The 12,829-nt window shown below is 38.5% G+C and overlaps 1 protein-coding gene across 4 annotated transcripts in view; it reads left to right on the forward strand.

Moving 5' to 3' along the window:
- Window positions 1-12,829, forward strand: part of LOC138744650 (Y+L amino acid transporter 2-like) — a 107,643-nt gene that overhangs the window by 86,821 nt on the left and 7,993 nt on the right. For 3 of the 4 annotated variants that reach the window (XM_069901129.1, XM_069901130.1, XM_069901132.1), the window contains one exon: window positions 3,255-3,404. The exons of the other annotated variant lie outside the window; for it this stretch is intronic. In XM_069901129.1, coding sequence (XP_069757230.1) covers window positions 3,255-3,404 — 150 coding nt within the window. The remainder of the gene's footprint in view (window positions 1-3,254; window positions 3,405-12,829) is intronic. 4 annotated transcript variants of the gene reach the window in all.

The following is a 12,829-nucleotide window of genomic DNA, read 5'->3' on the forward strand; positions in this document are numbered from 1 at the left end:
TGCCATGACCAATAACATAACCCAAGTATGTTACAGTGACATTTGCAAATTGACTTTTGGCTAAATAAACAGTTAAGTTTGCTTTGGATAATCTTGCAGAATTCTCTTAGATGTTCTTCCCATGTGTTACTTTTTGTGACCAAGTCATCAATAAAAGCATCTGTATGTGTTAACCCTTGAATTACTGAATTACTTATCCTTTGGAATGTTGCAGGGGCATTTTTCATTCCAAAAGGTAAACATTATACTCATAAAACTGGATGGAGTTACAAAAGCCAAAATATTCTTTCCTCTCTCAGTTAAAGGCACACACCAGTAACCCTTCAATAAATCCAAGTTAGTAAGAAATTTAGCTAATTTTATCAATACAATCATCTATTCTTGGAATAGAATAAGCACCTGTTTTAGTTACTGAATTAACCTTCCTGTAATCTGTATAAAACCTAACAGTTTTGGTACCAGAATACAAGGAGAACTCCAATCTAAGTTCGGTCTAATAATATCATTTCTCAACATATATTCCACCTCCTGATCCATGATTTTACTTTTCTGAATGTTTATTCTGAATGGGTGTGTTTAATGGGATTTGTTTTTCCTACAGCTACATCATGAAAAATCACTGATGTCCTTTTTGGCACATCAGGGAACAAATTTGTATATTTAAAAATTAATTATTTCAACTGCATCTGTTCTTGTGACTTAAGATGGCCTAACTTTTCCTCCAAATTTTCCAAAATTGCTGAGTTAGAGAGCAGCACAGGAACCATGGTTTCTTTAAGGTTATCCTCACAAGATTCTGTTTCCATAATCTAATGATCCATAACTTCCTCGACCCTGTCAACAGCCAACACCTCAGATACAGATTGTTCTCCACTACCCTTATCCTCATAATAAGGTTTCAACATATTTATGTGACAAACCTGAGTTTTATTCCTTCGATCTGGAGTGTTAACAACATAGTTAACATCATTCAGTTTTGATTTAACTATGTACGGTCCAGAAAATCTAGCTCTCAAAGGATTGTTGTGTGTTGGAAACAAAATCAAAACTTTACTTCCTGTCTTAAAATTCCTCACCTGAGCTTTCCTGTCAAATAAATGCTTCATTTTACCCTGAGACATTTCTAAATTCTCTTGAGCCAAAGACCAAACTTTTTGTAACCTATCTTTTAAATTTAGAAACAAGTCCAACTGCACATCCTCATTAACCCACTGTTCTTTTATCAACATTAAAGATCCTCTAACCTGATGTCCAAACACAATTTCAGAAGGGCTGAAGCCTAATGACTCCTGCACAGCCTCCCTTGCTGCAAATAACAATAATTGAATACCTTTGTCCCAATCTTTTCCATTCTCCAGGCAATAAATCCTCATCATATTTTTAAGAGTAGAATGAAATCTTTTCAAAGCTCCCTGAGTTTCAGGATGGTATGCAGATGAAGTAATCTGTTTATTCCCAATTCATAAATCAACTGCTGAAACAACCCAAACATAGAGTTAGATCCTTGATCACTCTGGATCTCTTTAGGCAATCCAAAAACTGTGAAAAATCTTTCCAGAGCCTTTACCACCATTTTGGCTTTAAATATTCCTTAATGGTGTAGCCTCTGGAAATCTCGACACTGTACTCATAATTGTTAATAATTACTGATTCCAGACTTAGTTTTAGGAAGTGGACCTACACAATCCACTATAACCCTAGTGAAAGGTTCCCCAACAACAGGAATAGGTTGTAATGGAGCCACTGTAGGATCCTGGTTACGTTTCTGCACAACCTGACAAAAGTGACATGTCCTGCACCAATTTACAACATTCTTCCTCAAACCAGGCCAGAAAAATTGTCTCAAAATCTTATTCATGGTTTTCTTTCCTCCATGTGTGACCACCCAAAGGTGTACTGTGGGCTAGATTTAAAATTTCATTACGGTAATCTCTAGGAACAACCTCCTGATGAATCACCCCCCACTCTTCATTAGCAGGAATATCAAGAGGTCTCCATTTTCTCATCAACAATTCACCATTCAAGTAATAACCACAAGCCATTTCTTTAATCTCCTGTTCAGTTACTGCTTTGTCCCTTAAGACAACAAAAATCTGTATCTGTTTTCTGCTGTTGAATTAACTCTTTCCTTGACAAAGAGAAATCCTTACTCTCACAATTATCCTGCTCTTTCAAAACTATTTCAGAAGCACTGGGCAAATCTCTATCAACTGGATTTTCTTCAGCTGTCATAATTTTCTTAGTCACAGACTTTGTTACAGCACATGCAGGATATATCTCACAATTCCCTTCAACCTCATCCTTACTAGGCCAATTTGTTAATCTCAAAACTGACCCAACTTTATCCACTGCCAAATCATTCCCTAATAAAAACAAGGTACCCTGCATAGGTAACTTCGAAATAACTCCTACCACAACTGGTCCTTTAACTAATTCTGAATTTAGCACAATATTGGGAAGAGATATTGACTCTACCTCACCTCCAAAACCTTTAATCAAAGTTGTCTCCCCTGTGTCAGTTCTTTGATCCAGAGATAAAATACTTCCCAACAACAATGACTGAGCAGCTCCAGTATCTCCAAGAATTTTAACTGGAACCTGTGATTCTCCCTCCTTTACTGCTTTGACACAAAATGTTTGAAAATATCCACAACACCCTTATCAAGTTTGGAACATCTGCTCTCCTTAAATTCATCTGTTTGAATACATGCTTCTGGTAAAATCTCCTTTTCTCATCTCTTTTTCAATACTGGACAATTTGCAATAACATGACCAGGTTTCTTACAAAAATGACATACAAATCCAGAAGTTCTGTCCTTTCCCATTTGGGGTCCTTAATGATTTTGCATACCCTCTTCACAAAATGATCCAAGTAGATCACATCAGTGGAGGGGGCGGGGATGGTGGGAGACTCCAATGATCCTCTCTGTCAAACTTATGGTCTTGTGGATTGATCTCTGATCCATTTATCTGGAGCAAGTGTACCATACTGTGATACAGCCAACCAGGATGCTCTTGATAGAATTTCTGGTGGCTGGTAGCCTTGCCTGCTTCAGTCTTCTCAGGAAGTGCAGTCACTGTTGAGCCTTCCTGACAAGAAGGCCAACAAAGTTTAAAACAATATTTTAATCCAAATTTTTACAGCAAAATGAACTCCTTCAAGCAAACCTTTTAAATAATGTAATTAAGAATTTTTCAGTACTATTATTAACCACTCTGTTTTCTATATCTTATGATAACATTTAATTTTGCAGGGTCTATTTACAATTGTTTACCTCAGTGTGGAGGATATCTATAAACTCATTTACTACTTCATCTTTAGTCATTGGTTCTTCATTGGACTGGCCGTCATCGGGCAAATTTACTTGCGTTGGAAGGAGCCAAATCGATACAGGCCTATCAAGGTATGACCTAATACTACAAAATCTAACTTAAAAACCAAGAGTCATCATTTTATCCAATCAACAAGGTAGGCAGAAAATGTTCCTGAAAGCTTGTTTGCCAAGATCAGAGGAGATACGACTGTTCTTTTGGATTAAGGGAAGGAGTAAATCAACTCCTGTAGTGGCCTACGCCTTTGACCAACACAGGAAATGGCCATCAAATGCGGCAACCGGCAAAACATAGTGCAGGCTGAAACGCTCGTTTCCATATGCTGCCAGCAGAGCACTGAAACTGGCCAATTACTGCCAGTGGATCATAGGGGGCCCATTCGGGGCCAAGGCATCCGAGGTAACCAATCGGCAGCTGGTCCACTCAAGCCACACCCCGGTGGTGATGTGGCCAAGCTGACTGTAAAAGGAAGAGCTGCCACTGAATAAACTCAGTGTCAAATACACTCTACTGGTGTGTGTGTGTCTTTCTTCTGCGGATTTGAGCTACACCCTTAGGGCTATAACTGAGAGCTATAACCTCACTACAGTAGTGACCCCAACTGGTCCAAACAGCTCTTTGAACCCGAAGATGGAAGAGCAATGCCATAGCATTGAAGCTGCCCAGCTTTTGGATGTCGTAACCACGGGTATGGTTCCAGCAAGCTGAGACACAGTTCGCCATTCGACGGATCTCTGCCAATGACACGTGCTTCTAGCACATGGTCAGTACCTTGACACAGCAGCCTGCATCATCGACTTCCTCCAGCAGCCCCTAGAACAAGTGGAACAAGGAAGGTATGTGGCCATCAAAGAGCTGTTAACCTGCACTTTCGGGTCTCAAAGAGTGAATGCACTGCCCGACTGTTGCATATTGACAGTTTGGGGGACAGGGCCCCTTCCGCCCTCATGAGCAACATGCTCATTCACAAAGATGGCCACACCTCCTGCATGCTTTTCCAGCAGATCTTCTTGGAGATGTTGCCCAAGGACATCCGGCCGCTCACCCCAGGAAGGTGTTAGCCCGAGCAGACCTGCAAAGAGAGACACCTGCATTTCACTTGAGCAGGTGACAGTACTGCGTCGTCAGCACCAGGCCAGGAAGACCACCAACTGTGCAACTGACTGACCAATCACCCAAACGCCACACCCCATCGGTGAGCAGTACTGTTTCTATCACCGATGGTGTGGTTCCGAGGCTCATCAATGCCATTTTCCCCTTTGCGTTCCAGGGAAATGCCCAGGCCGGCCGTCATTGTAGATGATACTTCCCAGCTTCTAATATTTCCCAATCTCAAGCATGTTATCTTCTAAGAAAAGTAAATCTTGATATTCCGAATTGTACCTTATTTGTCCAAATAAATCAAACTTCGTAATTGCAGCTGTAAATAACTTTAATTTTTGTTGATAAAAGTGAATAAAGATTTTCATACTTTTGCACTTCATAATGATGAGTAAAGCAAAGTATATTGTAAATTATAACGATACTCAACTTCAAATATAAATGAATTAAAATGATAATAAATAATAATAATGATAAATTCAAAGAAAAGTTTCTCGAGTGAGGTTTCTCTCCTTCCATGGTTCTTCCAATAATGAGAATGAGCTCCTTGTCAGCTGGATATTATGACATATGATGTCATAGTAACTGTGGTAACTCTACAAAAACAATTAATCCTTAAAGGGATAGTCATAAAACAACAATAAATCATAAACACAAGGTTTTAATCTCTACAATCCAACCCCTAATTATTATAATAGACATTAATGACTAATACATAATAATTACTATTACAGATACAAAAGTAAATATGGTAAGTGTAAAATTAAAAATCAAAACTTTTTGATTCTTGTAAAAGACACATTTTAGTTATAGGTCGATTTAAATAATCTGTCTTGGTTTTAATCCGCACTTGCCGAACGAAACATTTCTTGATCAAAACTGTTTCTACGATTCTCCCCCGCAACCAAGAATTTCTTGGTGCAGAATCGTCCATAATAATTACAGTGTCACCACATACAAAATTGTGTTTAGCTTTAGACCATTTTTGTCTTTCTTGTAATAATGAAAGATATTCTTTAACCCATCTTTTCCAAAATAAATCCACCTGCATTTTGCATAAATATCTTCTTTCTGAAATTGATCTGGAGGAATTATAGGTTTAGCTTTAAGAAGTAAAAAAATGATTTGGTGTAAGTGCCTCTTCGTCATTTGAATCGATAGAAACGATAGTTAAGATGACTGGACAACCATTTAAAATAGCTTCAATCTCACACAATACTGTCTGAAGATTGACATAATTTAGCATTTGATTAATCAAAATAGAATTAAGAATTTTCTTGATTGATCTAATCATTCTTTCCCACACACCACCATGTAGGCGGGTTAAATATCCAATTAATTTCCTTTTGAAGTAATGAATTCATGAATTCGATGTTGATTCCAGTTTTGAATTGCTTTTTGTAACTCTAGTTGAGCTCCTGTAAAATTAGATCAATTATCAGAATGTAACTCCTTCATTTGACCATGCCTGGTGATAAAACGTCGAAGAACATTGACAAAAACTAATTATCTCTAATTCAGCAATCTTCAATCATCAACTGTCAGATAACAGCTCCTTTGGGACTTCAAAGTTTCTTTCTTCATATGATGTAAAGACATAGCCTTTAATCTGAGAATCCATGCTGCTGCCTTTTTCAAATGAAACTGCAAGGAATAATAGCAAATTAATTGAATAATCAGATCTTCTTCATTAGATATTTGAATTGTATTCACATTAGTGTTTTGGATTTCTGTATACTCCATAGATTTTTCCTTTAACTCTTTTGGATTTTGAGGCCAATCTTCTTGAGATTGCGAAATGCTTGAACTTTTGATCCTCGTGAAGCCATGTCAGATGGATTATCTACTGTTTTAACATCTCCATTGATTAACATGTGAAATCTTCTCGTTCTCATTAATTCTGTTAATTACAAAAGTACAAAACCTCATGGTTTTGTTATTGATGTATTTAAGCTGTGATGTATGATCAAACCAAACACACAGAATCTGCTAACTCCATCTGTAATTCTATTCTTAACACTGTGTCCATTTTGCTCACCATAGTAGCGGCAGTCAATTCCATATGAGGTATAGTGACTGGCTTATCCCATGACAAAACCACAATGTATTCGCTCTTGATTATTTCACAGTAGAAAATAACTGACTGTACCATAACCACCTTCGCTTGTGTCAGCAAAATGGTGTAATTGAGCAAATGCAACAATTCCAAAGTCCGTTGGTTTAAAACATCTGTCAACTTCAAAATTTTCAAACATTTAAAACTTCTCAATCCAATTCATATAATCATAAATTTGGTATAGCTTCATCCCATCCAAATTTTTTTCTGCACAATTCTTGCAGAATTTTCTTGGCTATTACTACTACTGGTGCCAATATCCCCAAAGGATCCTATATTGAGCTTACGATTGAAAGGATATCTCTTCTTGTTAATGGCCATTCCTTCAAAATAATTTTGAATTTGAAAACATCAGATTGAATACACCATTACACTCCTAGAATTCTTTCAACGGGTAGAACGTCACAATCCAAGTCAAAATGTTTTATCTCCTTTGCTCTTTCTGCCTCAGGAAAAACAGCCAACACATCTCAACTGTTGCTAATCCAATTTGTAAGGTTTCTTTCAGATCTCTTTTAACTTGTGGTAAAATTTTATTGCTTCCTTTTCAGAAACTACTGAAGTAAGACAATCATCAACATAGAAATGATTTCTGATAATGTTTCTAGCTTGAGAACTAAATTGCTCATTATCTTCAGCACATTTCCTGAGAGCAAAATTTGCACAACTCGGTGATGAAGTTGCTCCAAATAAATGAATTGTCACTTTCAGAAAAAGATTTTAAAACAAAAGGCACTTTTTTATGTAACAAAATTGCTACACCTCTGGCTTTAGAATTAAAAGAAGATGCCAAAACATGTCCAACCCAATCTCATTTCAATTTTAAATGTTCATTTTCCGTCAAATGTGTCTCCTGCAAAAAAGCAATGTCCACCTTCATCTTCTTAATGTAGTCCAACACACGTTTCCTCTTTATTGGATGATTCATCCCTTTAACATTAACCATTGCAAAATTCAATTTACTCATTGTCTTAACAAACAAAGCCCAACACAAACAACTCACACACAAATTTAAGCTCCAAAAAGTTTTAAAAAAACCTTTTCTAACCCAAAACTATCCAAAAAAACACAAAAAAACCTTCTCTTTAAACCCTTTATATAAAAAAAAGGAAAAAAAAACACCTAAGTGGTACCCCCCTCTATAGACCAGGTGTGGTCTAAAGCATTAGTGGCAGATGACTTCAAAAAGATGCAGTGTCATCCACCCCCACCCACCCCCACCAGCTGACATTCACATAGCTCAAGAATCCCCAAAATAATGAAGATAATTCAATCAACTACACCCAAAACTCCAACCAATTGATCCTGAACACCAGTAGCACCAACAAATTCAGCAGACTGGTCATCCTCTCTCCTCCAAGTTGAATGTTGTTTTTCAACATTCTTCTTGCCATTTCCATTCTCATTCCCTTTCTGCTTCGGAGAACCTTGGGACTTCACTTGTCTCTGTAACTTAGAACTATGTGGATTATTCGGCAAAGAATTAGCAAAAACTAAAACTTCAGTTTCATCATCAAAAAACTGAGCTTGAACATTTCCATAAAACAATACTGCAGGATACCTAAATGTAAATCGATAACCTTTCCTCCATAACACACCCTTAGGTGGATTAACCTCTTTCCGACGTTGAATCACATCTTGATTTAAATCTGCATTAAAAAAACCCCTATTACCCTGTATCATCATAGGGCCCTGATTTTGCCGAGCCTTCTGACAGAAAGTCGCAGAATTACCTCCCAATCTTGATATCTTAGGCAACGAATGAGAACCACTCATGGAGATTGATCAGGAAAAGGTTTTATTCGCATTGCTCTATGTGCTCTATCCAACTCCAGTCCCTCTGGAAGAGTATCTTTCCCAAACACCTCTGGTATCCATTTTTGAAAAAGACTTCACCAGATCAGTACCTTCAAAGTCTTCAGGCAAACCTATTATTTTAACATTATTACGTCTGCCTTGATTTTCCAATGCATAAATCTTCTTCAAAAATTCACCCTTCTGAACATTCCAATTGGTAAGACAATGCTCCATTCTTACAGTATACCGATCCACAGTATGCGTACAATCACGAAATGCCCATTTAATATCTTTAAATTCATCCTGAACTACATCCACTGCTCTCAAACATTTAACTACATCCTGCTTAAATGATGCCACCTCTCCTCTCAATTCAGTAAATTGAATCTTAATTTATTTAAAACCCCGAGTAACTTGGGCTGCCATATTATTCATATGCCGCATAAATTCTTCAGAGACAGATAAAGTAGTTTCCTCTTTCACTTGCACTGTTTGAAATGTCTGCAAGGTAGGAGATTTCACTCTAGTAACTTTCTTTAACTTTTGAGGCCTACCTTGAAGAATCTTTGCTGCTCTTAAAATTGTTTCAGTTTCTTCATCAGGCTCTTCTAATTCCTCCTCTTCCTCTTCTTCCTGCTCCCGTGCCAGAGCTTCCCAGGCCCCATGATTCCGCGTCAACATTCTCTCCCACTCAGGCCCGCCATGATCAGGCCACCGGGAGAGAGCTGACCCGACAGCCTGGGCCCGATCGGGAGTCACGTGCATGCGTGACTCCTCGCGCGTGCCCAGTTTGGCAAGGGCTCCGTAGCGAAGGCCCTTTGCCTTGGCCGTTGGGCTCGGCGCATCAATAGCCTGCCCGACGTGCAGGCAAGCATGTTCCAAAGTGGGACCCTCGTCTCTGCGAGGTCCTTCATCTCTAAGCGTGGGGACTACGTCGGGTGCGCGACTCACCGACTCCGAGGTAGGCCTCAGTTCTTCAGCACTTTCTGTTCTTTTAAACAATGCCTTTTTTGAAGTTTGAGCTTTATTGCCTTTCATTATAGCTTTCTATACTTCTAAAAACCTTACCTAAAAAGTTTTAAAAAAATTTAAATACTCTCTAAATTTCGGGTATTAATTAATCAGCTGGGGAGCAGTGGAATTGCACGTCTACTCCCTACGCCATCTTGCCACGCCCCCCAAATGATTTGTCATTTTATATTCAATCATATCTTTATTGTAATCACCATTAGGCCACCATAATAATCGTAGAAAATCACAATCTTCTGGTGGTATTTTCACTTGATGAAACATCGCTTCAATATCTCCTGCAATCACAATAGACTCTTTACAAAATCTTATCAGAATGCCTATTAATGTACTGGCTAAGTCTGGATCTTGTAAAAGTTGAGAATTCAATGAAACTCCTTGAAATGACACTCCACAATCAAATATTACACATAGTTTCTCCTTTTGTGGATGTATAACTCCATGATGAGATAAATACCATTTTATACCTTCTTTATGTTCCAAGGTATCTTCTGATACCTTTTCCACATAACCCTTGGTTATCATATACAACATGACATTGGTATATTCCAAATGAAAGGAAAGATTTCTTTTGAAATTTTTCTTCAAATTCAGCATACGCTGTTCTACAATTATTTTATTATCTGGTATACAGTAATGACCATTAACATGTTTCAAAGAATATGAAACTAAATCCAGAAACTGTTTATCCTCCTTTGAAAGTTCTTGAATATTTTTGTGACATTCATAGAAATAAATTTAAACTGTTGTTCCCATAGATCATTAAGTTTGACAACTGAAATTCTGTTGACATTAAAGTTCGACAACTCCAGATCATTATTCATTTTTCCTCCTAATGGTTGATTAATTGTCCATCCAAGCAACTTTCTCACGGCATAAGGTCTGTCATTTTGACTCCTTATTACTTCTAGAAATTTTTGGTACGTATAATCCAATTAACATATCGATTTTAGCATCAATCTTGGGTAAGCAAACATCTTTTAGATAATCCCACTGTTTGATAGCATCCTGAGATGGAATATTCTCCCTATTCACAGGCATAGTCTTTTGAGTATATGCAAAATTCATTGCTATTCAATTTGGTAATCTGTAAACCTGAAGCTATATTAGTTTCAATGTTCCTTTCATCATTCATTGTCTTCAACAAGATTTGTGATCTTTTACCATGAAGATTAAGTTTATTTATCAATTCAACAGTACAAAATGATGTGGTACTTCCTGGATCAAGAAATGCATAGGTCTTCCGTATGAACCTGTACAGGAACTATTGAGAGAGCTTTGTCACCGGCCCCAGTAAGACTGCCTGAACCGAAGCTGAAGCATTCTCTTTGACTGTGTCTTTAGTCTTGGATTCAAATTGTTTGACATCCTTCTCAACTTTACTTCGCTGAATATGCAGTAATTTGGGATGCTTTAAACTGCATATATGACAACTGAGTTGCTTGTTACAAGTTTTGCTGATGTGTCATTTGCACAAGCAACCGAAACGTATTCCATCCTTCTTTAAAAAGATTACTTTCTCGTCATACAATTTTTTCTCCAACCGTGAACCTTTTCTAAAGCATGTTGTTCTCTGTAATACAAACAGCTTTCCTGAACAGTCTGATCGTTTTTCATTGTTTCCTTGTCCTTTCTTGTGCTTGTATCTGACACAGCGTCTGATGAAATGGTGCAAGGATCGACAATGAGATAGACAACAGACTCGCCAAGGCAAATAGCGCCTTTGGAAGACTACACAAAAGAGTATGGAAAAACAACCAACTGAAAAACCTCACAAAGATAAGCGTATACAGAGCCGTTGTCATACCCACACTCCTGTTCGGCTCCGAATCATGGGTCCTCTACCAGCACCACCTACGGCTCCTAGAACGCATCCACCAGCGTTGTCTCCGCTCCATCCTCAACATCCATTGGAGCGCTTACACCCCTAACGTCGAAGTACTCGAGATGGCAGAGGTCGACAGCATCGAGTCCACGCTGCTGAAGATCCAGCTGCGCTGGATGGGTCACGTCTCCAGAATGGAGGACCATCGCCTTCCCAAGATCGTGTTATATGGCGAGCTCTCCACTGGCCACCGTGACAGAGGTGCACCAAAGAAAAGGTACAAGGACTGCCTAAAGAAATCTCTTGGTGCCTGCCACATTGACCACCGCCAGTGGGCTGATAACGCCTCAAACCGTGCATCTTGGCGCCTCACAGTTTGGCGGGCAGCAACCTCCTTTGAAGAAGACCGCAGAGCCCACCTCACTGACAAAAGGCAAAGGAGGAAAAACCCAACACCCAACCCCAACCAACCAATTTTCCCTTACAACCGCTGCAATCGTGTCTGCCTGTCCCGCATCGGACTTGTCAGCCACAAACGAGCCTGCAGCTGACGTGGACTTTTTACCCCCTCCATAAATCTTCGTCCGCGAAGCCAAGCCAAAGACAAAGATCTGACACAGCAGTAACAAAGGTGCTTGCCTTTGATTTCTGTTGAGACGATGATTTAGACTTCTTTACATCCTTAGGAACTATTGAATTATCCTTAATATTTTAAAATGCTGGAATGGTGTAAACATGCATATACCAGTCCAAAAATTGTCCAACATCCTCAAAGGTAGCATCCCTTCTGGAAAGCATTTAAGCTCTGCAACTCCATAAGTCCTTCAACTTATAAGGTAACTTATTGACAATAATCATCATATTAGCAAGCAAATTCATCTTTTGCAAATATACACTACTTCCCATTGTGTTACAACATCCTCTCAGAAAGAATACATATGCTTGTAAAGCCTTTGTGTCCTCTGATTTTATTGCTGGCCAAGAAAGAATCTTGTCTATGTGGGCCCTTGCAATTTTATGCTCATCGCCATAATGATAATGCAATAATTCTTTTGCCCTTTTGAAACCTTGGTCAGGATCCATATATTGACAACTTTTGATTAACTCCCTCACCTCTCCTCCAGTATACTGCTCCAGGTAATACAGACAATCTTTAGCATTTTTAGTATTACTTTCAATGTGTTGTTCAAAGGAATTCATGAACATCAGATATTGCAATGGATCACCATTAAAAACTGGAATTTCCTTCTTAGGTAAACCATATGAACCTTGTTGCTGTGCTATTATAGCAGAAATTTCATTTTGTTTCTCTATGATTGCTAATATATTGACTTGCCCACCATGGCTTGCGACTGGTTATCTTGTTGTCAATGGAGCTGGCTGAACTAGAACTGGTGCCATTGGTGTTGGACCTTGATATGTAAATGATGACATTGATGGGGTTCCTTGGTATGGCTGTGATGACATTGTGGAGATCTTTGACTGGTTCTTCAGCAACACGTAGTTGAGATGCCAGTTGTTGAGTACGATCAACTCACGTAGTTGAACCTGGTTGAAATGTTCTTCTTTCAGGGAGATTCATAAATTGTGTGCTTGGAAAAGATAGAATGTCACTAGCTCTTTCTACA

The sequence above is a fragment of the Narcine bancroftii genome, chromosome 10 (genome assembly GCF_036971445.1).
Source record: "Narcine bancroftii isolate sNarBan1 chromosome 10, sNarBan1.hap1, whole genome shotgun sequence".
Classification (NCBI taxonomy): Eukaryota; Metazoa; Chordata; class Chondrichthyes; order Torpediniformes; family Narcinidae; genus Narcine; species Narcine bancroftii.